Here is a 13743-nt window from a genome sequence, read left to right as displayed (position 1 = left end):
GTACAAATACCACATTATTGTTCTTGTACCACTCAAGGGCTTGTTTGCCATAGTGACAGGATGCCAAGTCAGGCCAAAAATAAGTGGACACATTATGAAGTCTTATGAATGGAAGCAGCCTTTTTTGTAAACATTCCTTGATGTAAATTTCGGTATTTATAGAGCCCGTTGTAACAAATGAGTGGCTTCTTTTGCCGCAACTGCATATTGCTTGCCATACCAAGAACTTTCTGGGAAATTTTGTCTGCTTTTGGGTCCTAAACTTTTCTTCAACATTCCCTCGAGCATCAGCAACATAAAATTTTTGACCTGGAAGTTGCGAAAAATCTGCCAGAACATACGTTTCGTCATCCATTATGCAGCAAGAATATTTTTTTATAAAACTTGACTTCAATTTCCGTGCTCTGTTTTTGGCCTCTAAATTTTTAGTAGCGTTCCTGTCAGGAACTTTTTGAGCCTTGTATGTTTTTAAACCTGCATTAGCTTTAACTTTTCGTACCAAATAGTCCGAGCACTGAGCTAACCGGGCTGCTTTCCTACCGGATGTGTTGGGAGCTCTTTTGAAAATGCGTTCTATTTTTTTGGCTTTAGAAACATCATGTGGACCATTCCTTCTACCTGAACCAGGTTTTCTATCAACTGACAAGTTCTCCCGGTACTGTTTAATAACATTGGAAACAGTTTGACGGCAGACCTTTGTATGCTTGGCCAACTTTTTGTAAGACCAAGTTGGGTTTTGTTGAAAATATTTAATAATTTCAGTACGCACTTTTTTCTGGTCACTCATTTTAATCAGATTAACAAAAAAATTAATATAATTGACATTACACATAATAACTGACATGTTTTTCAAAGGTAACTTGATCAAAAAAAAATTCAAATAATACTTGGGTTAAAAAATGTAATGAAAAACGTGTGTTAAGAATTTTTCGATCTCACTCCTTAGGCAAATAATAAAATAGACAAACAATAAAGAGTATCATAGACAAACAATAAACCGTTATTTGAGTGAGTAATATTGAAAGTACATATTTGAGATCAATAACAAGACAAATTAGAATTAAAATGTACCAACAACAACAATATAAGGTTGGTAGGTAAAATTCTTGACAAAACCAATTTTAGTTGAAAACAAATTAACAGCATAGGTAAACAAAATAGCACTTGCAATGTGTTCATAAACACATACTATAAATGTTCTTTTTAAAAGTAATCATTTATTTAACCCTCCGATAGTCGCAACTGATCTGGTTGATACAGGCAAACATTTTTTATTGTAAATTTTTTTAAACATCCTAAATTTTAAGCTATTTTTTGATAAAAATATATTTTTACTGCAATTTTACTTTTATCGCTCTTTCAAATACTTTGAATTTAATATTGTTTTTGAGTTTTCGAAATAAAAAGTTAAGAGATTTTTTCCAATCGCTCCTTTTTTATTGATATCAATTTGATACATTGCGACTAGTCTCGATTGAAAATGATTGCGACTAACGGAGGGTTAAATGCTACGTAAGTATAATATATCATTAGATACATATGTGATTTAAAAGCATTTTTAATACAAGAACAATGTTTAAAATTTTTATTCGGTAGTCCGGATTAGGGTATATATGAAATTTATTTGTGTTGAATTTTATTTGAATACCAACTTTATTAAGAGATTTACATTCTAGTTAAAACGATTTTAGGAAGTGGGTCTTATATGGGAACTATGACTAATTATCGACCACTCGTCACAAAATTTGGTGGTGCGAGTTCGGCTTATATAAAACTTATTTGTGGTGAATTTGATTTGTATATCTATATATCGCTACCTTAATATAGAAAGGCCCTAACTAACATTTTCATTACTTTAGAGGAGAAGGAAACAACTTAATAAAACTTAAAGTTCTGTAGTTACATTTTTTTAACACAGACTTTTATGAAAGTCTTCAACCAATTTAATGTTGTGACATTTAAATTTATTTTCTTAATGGTGTATTGCGGGATTATCTATCGAAGTATGCAAAAAAACTAAACGAGTTAGGACGTTTCTATATTAAGGTAACGATATATAATTAAGATTTTTATGAGAGCTTAACTATTTTCAGATACGGCAATCGTACGGGGGATAGGAGAAATAATGGAACGATTCTAATCAAATTCAATAGGCTTCATCCTTGCAAAAATAGAGAAGCTGGTAACAACTTTTGTCTAAACATCAGAACTAACCCAATATAGCCTCTGTACTTCGCTTTGATTAATTTGACGCATGTGGCCCAATTGTTCATACTCACGCATGAACGATGTATACTGTTCTCGAAGGGTTCCATTTCGTTGAAGCCATCTTTCTACCGCATACAATCGGGATAATGCTCCATTAAGTGTGTTTCCAAAACGTGGGTCATCCATTTTGAATGGCAATTCGACCACATATTTACCATCACAGGCACGAGCGTGAGTTGATTGAAAGTGAGATTCAACATAGGCATCATCTGGATCAATGCACACTTGATGTTCAGTTTCCTCTATCTCCCAAAAACTGCGGAGGCACTTGTCGATATCTACTGTGTGTGATATAAGAAACATAGTTTGATTATTAAACTGAGGTATTTCTACACAAGTAACAACCCATCCAAAAATCGTTGAAATAGCAATTGTGTTTCCTTGAGAGTCGAAATGCCTATTGAAGGTGAAAATATTCCAAATGTGTTCAAGTCCAAATAAGATATCAATTTCGGATGAGATGTTATAATATGGATCGGCAAGAGCGATATTGTTTAAATATTGCGCAGCTTGATTATTAAATGTTTGCGTTGGAAGCGATGCAGTTATATTAGGTAAAACGTGTACCACAGCATCGAGGGGGTGTTCGGAGAACCGAGAGTGTACTCTAATGTGACAGCACCCACGTGTTACTTCAGCTTTAACAGATGAAATGCCGCTGACTAAAACCTTTGAGGGAGACCGAGCGAGTTCTAAGCGTTGAGCGCAACTCTCGGTAATATATGACAGCTTTGATGCGGAATCCAGTAACGCACGACAAGTGATCATCTGACCGGAACGGTTTTTTACATATACTAAGGCGGTAGGCATAATAAATTCTTGTTGTTTTTTCCCTTTGTTGACACATGATTCTAGTGAAAATGATGGTAATGAGACTGGACATGCAACATTAGCGACGGTTGACCAACGACCAGCAGCCGAGACAGTCTGAGGTGTAGAGGTACCAGGTAATTGCACCGACGATGTTCCTGCAATAGAAGGCTCTACCGGAGGGGCAGCTGACGGTGCGGCAGTAGGCACATGCAGCAGGGAATGATGACGTCGCTGACAATCTTTACATTTGTGTTTGGATGGACGGTTCAAAACAGCATGACCAGGTCTGAGGCAATTGTAGCATAAGGACGATTCCTTCACAAGGTTACGGCGCTCATTGAGACTCAATTGGATAAATTGCGGACATTTAAAAATCGAATGATCGGAAGATTTGCATTTGCAACAAGGGTTTGATTTTGCATTAGTACTAACCAGACATTTTGAATAGCTACCATGAGATTTATTTGAATAACCTGGCTTAGACTGGGAGGTCGTCTTAGGTTGGCAAAGTTCCAATTCTTCACACCGGTTGTCCAAAAAATCAAGAAAGTCTGCAATATTGGGACATGGATTATTACGGCTGCTATGAATCCAACGGCTTTTTGATTCAGAGTCAATTTTAGCGAGCAGCAAATAAATGAGCCAGCAATCTCGTTCTATTTTCCCAATAGCATCCAGACCCCGAATTATTTCATTAGCTTCGTCTGATATTTACCTCAGAGTCGCACCATTTCCCGTTGATGTAGAAGGCAATGCCATAAAAGCTTCAATAAAAGAATTAACGATGTATTTGAGTCGACTGTACTTTCAAACAAATCTTTGAAACTGGGCCAATCTTTATATGATCCACAAAATGGAGGAATATTAATTCGTGGCAGTTCGTTTTCTTTTGGTGGGGTAGTTGTAGCAAATTTTTGTAAAAATGCGGCTTGTTGATCAGCAAGCTTGTCAATAGCACCCGCAGTACTGGAATTCTCGACAGGCTTCGGAGCATATTTAGTTTTTAAAGCATAGAGCTTACCTCGTGCAGCTAAATACTTATCTTCGTATATTTCAAAATCATCCTCTGGATCCACAAAATTGACTTCATTTTTAAATTGATGCAACTTGTCTGTGGTTTGTAAAAATCCCAGCCATACATCTTCCAATCGTTCCAAACGGCTTACAATTATATCAAATGTACAGTCATCAGGAGGGGCATCGGCATAAGCAAGCAATCGAGTTAACGAACCCTTCAAACGACCCCTATAGGTCACCAAAGAATTCATTGCATCGGCCATTTGATATCTTATTTTTTAGTTCAACACAATAAACTAACTTCCAATAAAAAAACTTCGGATAGATCTGCTGATCCGGTTCCAAGAAGGACCAAGCTCTTATGTTGAGAAATAAAACAAATTTTTGAAATTGGATTCTATTTCAACATAAGATTAATTTTATTTATTATGTAGTAAAATAATTAGCGACTTAAGCTTACAACGATTAACAAACAAGTGAATATTACAAAATAATATTTGTTACGTATGTACCAAAAATGCTTATGTACATTTAGATTGAGTGATCTATTAAGTATATAGTATCATAGGCAAATAATAAAATAGACAAACAATAAAGAGTATCATAGACAAACAATAAACCGTTATTTGAGTGAGTAATATTGAAAGTACATATTTGAGATCAATAACAAGACAAATTAGAATTAAAATGTACCAACAACAACAATATAAGGTTGGTAGGTAAAATTCTTGACAAAACCAATTTTAGTTGAAAACAAATTAACAGCATAGGTAAACAAAATAGCACTTGCAATGTGTTCATAAACACATACTATAAATGTTCTTTTTAAAAGTAATCATTTATTTAACCCTCCGATAGTCGCAACTGATCTGGTTGATACAGGCAAACATTTTTTATTGTAAATTTTTTTAAACATCCTAAATTTTAAGCTATTTTTTGATAAAAATATATTTTTACTGCAATTTTACTTTTATCGCTCTTTCAAATACTTTGAATTTAATATTGTTTTTGAGTTTTCGAAATAAAAAGTTAAGAGATTTTTTCCAATCGCTCCTTTTTTATTGATATCAATTTGATACATTGCGACTAGTCTCGATTGAAAATGATTGCGACTAACGGAGGGTTAAATGCTACGTAAGTATAATATATCATTAGATACATATGTGATTTAAAAGCATTTTTAATACAAGAACAATGTTTAAAATTTTTATTCGGTAGTCCGGATTAGGGTCTGCAATCAATTATCCGGATTATCAAGGTTTTACTGTATATTTAAATATACATATTTTTGCGTCCATTCGCGTTAAATATTTGTTTATATTTATTATATTTGTATCCGTTAATATCATTAAAAAGAAAGAAATAAAGTATAGTCGGTCAAGACCGAACATAACTATTATACCCTACACCGAGAAGATGATTACTTTTAAGATGTACAATATATGGGAGCTATGACATGTCTTCTGTATATATGAAATTTATTTGTGTTGAATTTTATTTGAATACCAACTTTATTAAGAGATTTACATTCTAGTTAAAACGATTTTAGGAAGTGGGTCTTATATGGGAACTATGACTAATTATCGACCACTCGTCACAAAATTTGGTGGTGCGAGTTCGGCTTATATAAAACTTATTTGTGGTGAATTTGATTTGTATATCTATATATCGCTACCTTAATATAGAAAGGCCCTAACTAACATTTTCATTACTTTAGAGGAGAAGGAAACAACTTAATAAAACTTAAAGTTCTGTAGTTACATTTTTTTTAACACAGACTTTTATGAAAGTCTTCAACCAATTTAATGTTGTGACATTTAAATTTATTTTCTTAATGGTGTATTGCGGGATTATCTATCGAAGTATGCAAAAAAAACTAAACGAGTTAGGACGTTTCTATATTAAGGTAACGATATATAATTAAGATTTTTATGAGAGCTTAACTATTTTCAGATACGGCAATCGTACGGGGGATAGGAGAAATAATGGAACGATTCTAATCAAATTCAATAGGCTTCATCCTTGCAAAAATAGAGAAGCTGGTAACAACTTTTGTCTAAACATCAGAACTAACCCAATATAGCCTCCCCTCTATAGATGTATACGAACAAATTATTTAATATGAATTTTATTTTGAAATAAAACTTACCTCTGGAAATTGCTCAAAAAATTGTATATCACTCAAGGCGTTTTTCAAAACAAATTTATCTAAAAAAAAATAAAATACATGTGAAAAAATAATATCTTTAACATAACATTTTAATATTTGTTTTTTCATTTATAGAAATATTGGATATCTTGGACGTTGACTAAGATAATTATAATGAAGCGCGGGACGCTTTCGCCCGTAAATCCGACTGGTACTGTAACAATGCTACATTTTAAATAAATAATATTTGCCAAATCATTTTAAATTTAAAAAGTAAGAGTGTTATATTTGGCTGTGTCGAATCTTGTGTAGAAAATTTCAGCCAGCTAATTCCTCTTTTGAACCCTATTGCTATATACATATATACTAATGTGGGTCTGCGATAGTATTGCCAAATGTCCCGATTTTTGGGACATTTATTTCTTATTTCTTAATGATCAATCGACTCTGAATAATTAAAAAACATTATGTCCATCTTTTGGCTGGTTGTCCGTGACTGAAATATCCAAGAATTGGAGGCGTTACTCAATAAAGACAGTTGTCAAACTTGTACTGACCAGGTTTTGAAAAAGAAAATAAACCAACAGAAACATCTGTTGTAATGTTGGTGTTACCAGATGTTGGCGGCGCTGGTATAATGGCGTATGCCAGGCTGAGGCTCGCCGGATGGGGTGGTTCTTGCCAACACTGGTACCCTTGTTCTGGAGATTGAGATGAATTACGAAAAATAATAGGAACCCAAAGTGAGTGAAAAACGCAAAACGACACACAAACACAAACTCAATATAAACAATTTTCTGTCAAAACTAATCATCTTGTTGGCCGATGGACTGCCAACATATTGTTCCCTCCCACGGGACACTACTGTTCTTTCCGTGGCAACTTATGTTCAGTAGTTGCCCCCAACTAACCCTACACACACACCGCTAGATTATTTTACCCCCAAATCACTTACCTTTCACTTATTTATTTTTCCATTTTATACAATTAAAATACTCATTAATATTTTTTTTAATTAACGTTATAAAAAAATTCATTATTTTTATTGAAAAATTCTAATAAAATGTTTTATTATAAGCATTTACAACATGCAATAGTAACTTAATAAAAATTCAGGTAAAAATCAAAATAACGATTTAATAAAAATTATTTAGCATAAGATTAATATTTTTTTTTCAGCAGTTTTTTTTTTATTATTTATTTTCAGGTAAGTCTTATTTATTTTGTTTTGTACTTCCCAGCAAAAACTTTGCTTACCTAGTAAGCCAGCAAGTATAATTGGAGCAAAGCGATAACTACTTATTATTTGACTGAAACACTACTTACCGTTGTTCGAGATTTTTAAAAAATTCAGGGGTCAAGCTTACAAATGTACTTACAATCAGTTGAGAAATAAGTAGTAAATTCACAACAAGAATATGTAGCTAAAAAAAACACAAAAAATATTGCCTTGTGTGGGAATCGAACAGTCACATTATTTGTTTGATAGTCAAGCTGCTAACTCACTGCTCCATGTACGAGTTATTTTATTGTATGTTAACAATAGTTTTAACATCAACATATAAATGAATATGATATGAACAAAAAAATTAATGGCTTTGACAGGTGGCGAACCACTAACCTCCCGTTTTCCAGTCAAACACACTAGATAGCTGTGCTAAATGCAAAAGTTCATTACCAGCCTGCATAAAAATAAGTACTTATTCTTGTAAATAAAATAATGTTCTGGGTAACCACCACTCCTTACAAAAGAATGCATGAAATAACTAGTGGTCATTACAAAAATTCACAAAATTTTTCCTGGGTTATAACATGACGTATTTACTTATACAATTTTTTCTTTCACGTAATTTATTTTTATACCCTCCACCACCATAAGTGGTGAATGAGGGTATATATAAGTTTGTCATTCCGTGTGTAACATTGAGAAATATTCATCTGAGACCCAACAAAGTATATATATTATTGATCCTTATGAAATTCTAAGTCGATTGAGCTATGTCTGTCTGTCTGTCTGTCTGTCTGTCTGTCTGTCTGTCTGTCTGTCTGTCTGTCTGTCTGTCTGTCTGTCTGTCTGTCTGTCTGTCTGTCTGTCTGTCTGTCTGTCTGTCTGTCTGTCTGTCTGTCTGTCTGTCTGTCTGTCTGTCTGTCTGTCTGTCTGTCTGTCTATCTGTGTAAAACACGCTCACGTCCAAAATAGGCAAACAAAATTGGTAGACTTGCAAAACAAATATTTATTGTCCTTCTAAGCAGTTTGGTATTGAAAATCAGCAAAATCGGTTCAGTGGAACCAGAGTTATGAACCAAAATGTGAGACAACCTAAAAAAAAAAATTGATAATTTTAACATAGTTTTCGTTATTTGTGCAAATATATTGGAGATAATACCATAAAATTGTACACACGTTATTTTTATGTTAAATGGACTAACTCTGGTGAAAATTATAAGAATGGGTCCATGATTTCTCCTAGACCCCATACAAATTTCTTCCCGAAATTTGGTTATATGGTCTGTAAATGCCTACAAAATTGCAGTATCCACACAAAATTCAGAAAAAATAAGTTTCGTGCGTAAAAAAATTACAACCCCAAATTTGTTGTGGATCGGCCCATATTTCACCGTAGCCCCCATATAAAGTTCATTTCCGAAAATCAATTAAATAAGCATAAATGTCTTATAAATATCGCTATTAAGTTGAAATTCGTCATAAATAGTCCCCATATATACCAAAATCGCTGCACCTAATTCTATGAGCATCGATCGATAATTGGTATAGCTCCCATATAAGGACCACTTCCAAAAAACACATTAACCTACATAAATATCTAAAAAATATCAATATCAAAACAAAGTTTTACATAGATCCATAATTTATACTTAGAAATCATACTACAGGATTTTGTGAATATCGGTCCATATTTGACCATAGCTCCCATATAAGGTCCACCTCCGAAAATCAGTTAAGTACTCATAAAACTCTTATAAATCATGCTAAAATTCGACAAAAATAATACTCATATACATAGAAATCACTGTACTAAATTGTATGCAGATTGGCCGATGATTGGTCATAGCTCCCCTATAAGGCCCATTTCCGAAAATGATATTAACCTCAAAAAATATTTAAAACATATCGATATCAAAATGAAATAACGCACAGATCAGTAATTTGTATCCAGTAATCATACTTCTGAATTTTTTGAATATCGGTCCATATTTAACCATAGCTCCCATATAAGGTCCACTCCTGAAAATCACTAAAATCCTCATAAATTTGTTAGAAATATAGTTATCAGGTTAAAATTCGAAACAAATTTATTCAATATATAAAAAAATCGATGTACCAAATTTTATGATGATAGGCCCATTATTGGTCATAGCCTCCATATAAGAACTACTTCAGGAAAACACATTAACCTGCACAAATATCCAAAAAATCTGTACTGAACCAAAATTTTACACCGATCAGTAATTTTTATCTATAAAAACCGATCTGTATAATTTGTAAATATTGGTCCATAATTCGGCATAGCTCCCATATAAGGTCCACTTTTGTTAATAGCGTTGTTTATATGAAATTCTATAAAAATAGCCCTCAAATACTTTGGACCATAATAGGTCATAGCTCCCACATATTGAACCAAAATAGTACACCAAAATAGTACAATAGTACAGATCAGTAATTTGTATTTAAAAATCATAATACTGAATTTTGTGAATATCGGTACATAATTGGCCACACCACCCATATAAGTCCATAAAAATCACGTTAAAATATTTTATGACAATCAAGTCATAATAGGTCATAGCTCCCATATAAGTCCCACAACCAAATATTTTGAAATTTAACCGAATATATTTGTATACCCTTTTTTATACTCTGTTTCTTCACTTGAGGTTAACAGGGAAAAATGTTGATCCAAACGTATTAACTAATTATTATGAATATAAATTGTTAAATTTCATACGTTCTAATAGGAATTTAAATTATAAATTGCTGAATTAAATACAATTTTTTGTACATTTCAAATAAAATATCTTCTGCGTAAACTAGTCTGTCTAACAATTGTTATATTATTTCAGTTGTTATAACATCATATTTAGGTGGAGGGTATTTAAGATTCGGCACGGCCGAATATAGTACTCTTACTTGTTTTCCTTCACAATTCTTTAATGAATTAATTACCTAGGTAATTTCAAAAAAAGTTAAATCTAACTTTTACCAAAAAAAAATATATGTATATGATTTAAATACGTATTTATCTTTTTTTTCTTTACAGATACCTGTTGCTGCTTTATGCGGAGGATAGTGCTATGCTGGATGTGGTGGACGATATAGATGACGATGAAGAGGATGGCAGACGGATGATGGTGATGAGGATGACTAAAGATGATGGAGAATAGGATGACCAGTGATGATGGAGGATGACCGATGAAATTGGTGGATGATGGAACTCATAAGTTGAATTCCGAACAGCGACAGAAATTAGATTTGGACATATCGATGTTCCCCTGCTATACAAAAAAGGACTAGGAAAAACACATTTGGAAATGCATTCAATAGATACGCGTGATGCAATTCCAGTGAAAGATCGCTACTACCCTGTATCCACGGCTGTGCAAAAATTTATGTATGATGAGCTGGATAGGATGCTTGACCTCGGGGTGATTGAGCTTAGCGAGAGTCCATGGAGTCATCCGGTTACTCTCGTACGAAGGAGCGAGAAGAATCGGTTATGCCTGAACGTTTCACAGTGGTATGAGAAAAAAAAAAGATGGAAATAAATCTGTAACTTCTAAACCCTTAGTCCGATTTGAATGAAATTTGACATGCGCACAGAAATTTTACAGTAATATAGATTTTTCGATTTAAAATGAAAAACTGAACACCAATTTTTAAATTTGTAATCAGGAATCCCGCAATTCCCAAAAAAGTGTTGAAAAATTCCAAAAATGGGATTTTTTAGTTTTTAGGCTATAATATCCATACCAGGGACGGGGTTATCGGAACCCTTTACAAAATAATTAAGAACATATTGGGCCATGTAAAATGGGTTACTATATTTTGATATCGAGTATGCAATTTGAGAATTTTTACACTAAAGTTGAATTTTACATAAAAAATAGGCGTTCTTTGAATGGACCTGGTCCCCTCGGTATTAAACATTTTTAATTTTTTTTTAATTTAAAAAATTTGATGTAAAGCTAGCTTTTTAAAAAGTACAAATTCTTTATACATCCTTTTAGAAATTTTTTAGATAACTTAAAAAGAATAATAGTACTTTTTTTCCCAAAAAAATCGCTTTTTTAAAATTCAAATGCATGTAACTTTGGACTCAGTCAAATGCATGTAACTTTCATACATAAATTTATTGTTAGTCCAACAAGAGAAAAATGGAGAAATGACAGGTACCACTAGAATTATCTAGTATTCAACAATTCCAGATGTGTCTCGAATTCTGGATCAAAATATCATCTAAGTAGACAAAAACTCTTTCACGAAGCGCCGTGGGGATCACTTTATCCATTAAACGACATAACCTTTGGGCTGCATTACACAATCCAAAAGGCATGACCGTAAATTGATAAAGTGGTCATCCGGGTACCGTGAATGGAGTTTTTTTCCACTAGATAATTCTAGTGGTACCTGCCAGAACGCGTATTTTAAGTCGACACTTGAAATATAAATCGTATCTCCCAATCAACTGAGCAAACCTTCGATATGCGGCAAAGGATAAGCATCCTTGACTGTCAGCGCATTGAGCTTACGAACGTCCAGGCATAACCGATCCTTCTCGCTCCTTCGTACGAGAGTAACCGGATGACTCCATGGACTCTCGCTAAGCTCAATCACCCCGAGGTCAAGCATCCTATCCAGCTCAGCATACATTAATTTTTGCACAGCCGTGGATACAGGGTAGTAGCGATCTTTCACTGGAATTGCATCACGCGTATCTATTGAATGCATTTCCAAATGTGTTTTTCCTAGTCCTTTTTTGTATAGCAGGGGAACATCGATATGTCCAAATCTAATTTCTGTCGCTGTTCGGAATTCAACTTATGAGTTATAACATCTAGTGTCTCATCCTCGTCATCACACAGATTAATACCATTATCTGTTAAACTATCGATATTAGCGAAAAAATTTAAAGCCTTCATAAAATCAACTCCCAAGAATAGCTCGCGACTCAGAGTAGGAACTAAATAAAAGTTGATATCATGTGACATACCACGAAACTCAACTTTGACTTTAACTCGACCGACTATAGGGTGTTCGGTTCCATCCGCCGTTTTTATACTAGTCTTAAAATCGTGGATTGTTAGACCGGTCCTTTGTATGAAGTCCATACAATTACGACCTAAGCACGTAACCGTAGCACCGCTATCTAACAATCCCTCGATTTCCTGACCAATTATAACAATCCTAGTATAAAAACGTGAATCACCCCACTCAAACAACGACGCGGCCGAAATTTCCCGCCTAACGTTTCTCCGTCTTTGATATCGCTCGCCCGCCTTCCTGATTGTATTCGATACGTTACCGAAAATTCTAATTTTTGCTTCATTGTATTCACTAATTCTGATATGCTGAGGTTTTAATTCTCTGAGCCGAGGCTCAGGACTTACATCTAATTTTGCCTCACTATTTCTCAAAATCCTAATTTGCCCTTTCCCTTCTTCAATAGTTGATGTTGTTAACTGTCTAACTGGGCCTATACCTCGGTTGTCGTCGTCTCCCCAGTTCGAGACGGGTTCCATGTCCGGTTTCCCTGACACCTAGGACATTTAGGGGTCACTACGTTGTCCATTCCACATTTAAAACAAAAAATTCTTCGTGTGGACGAAGGACAATCAAAAAAACTGTGGCCAACCTCCTTGCAGTTCCAGCAGGTGTATCTACTCGTGTTCTGCATCGCGTCCACTTCCAGTGTAGGCATTACTTCTTCCTGCTGGACCTCTATTTCGTTGACTCTACCATAATTGGGACGCTGTTGGTAGCTCTGTCTCTGGCTTGCCAACAAATTCTCAGCCCTTTTTACTTCCCGACCAACATCTTGTAAATTGTAAACTTTTATGGGGAACAGCAGGTGCGCTAAGGATGGCTTCAAATTTCCTCTCATTATATCTATAAGGGACTTCTCGTCATATGAGGTCTTTTGTTGATGACGTAGTTTAATGATGGCGTTATAAAAGTCCTCAAAGGACTCGTGAGGCAACTGCCGGCGATTGAGTATTTGCATCTGTACCTGGAACTCATTTTCGAAACGCTGGTACTGACACAAAATGGTATTTTCCAACTCTTGCCAAGAATTTATTTGCGTCAGTTTGCGGTGGTTCCAATACCAGTCTAAATCTGGACCCTCTAACAAATGATGGAAATGCCCCAAATATCTGTGTCTGAGCAGTTATAATCTCTGCGTAGCTCGTTGACACGGAAAATAAATTCCTGAGCATTCAAGGATTTGTTAGTCCCATCAAATTTTATCCTCCACTTG

The 13743-nt window shown here is 34.3% G+C and overlaps 1 protein-coding gene across 1 annotated transcript in view; it reads right to left on the bottom strand.

The window, feature by feature from the left end:
- The window catches only part of LOC135955560 (uncharacterized), a 245839-nt gene that overhangs the window by 191911 nt on the left and 40185 nt on the right, over positions 1 to 13743 (bottom strand). The window contains exon 3 of the mRNA XM_065505911.1: positions 6248 to 6306. Coding sequence (XP_065361983.1) covers positions 6248 to 6306 — 59 coding nt within the window. The remainder of the gene's footprint in view (positions 1 to 6247; positions 6307 to 13743) is intronic.

This window comes from Calliphora vicina, chromosome 3 (genome assembly GCF_958450345.1).
Source record: "Calliphora vicina chromosome 3, idCalVici1.1, whole genome shotgun sequence".
NCBI lineage: Eukaryota > Metazoa > Arthropoda > Insecta > Diptera > Calliphoridae > Calliphora > Calliphora vicina.
The sequence above is the reverse complement of the archived record's forward strand: the minus strand, read 5'-3'. Positions and strand labels throughout refer to the sequence as shown.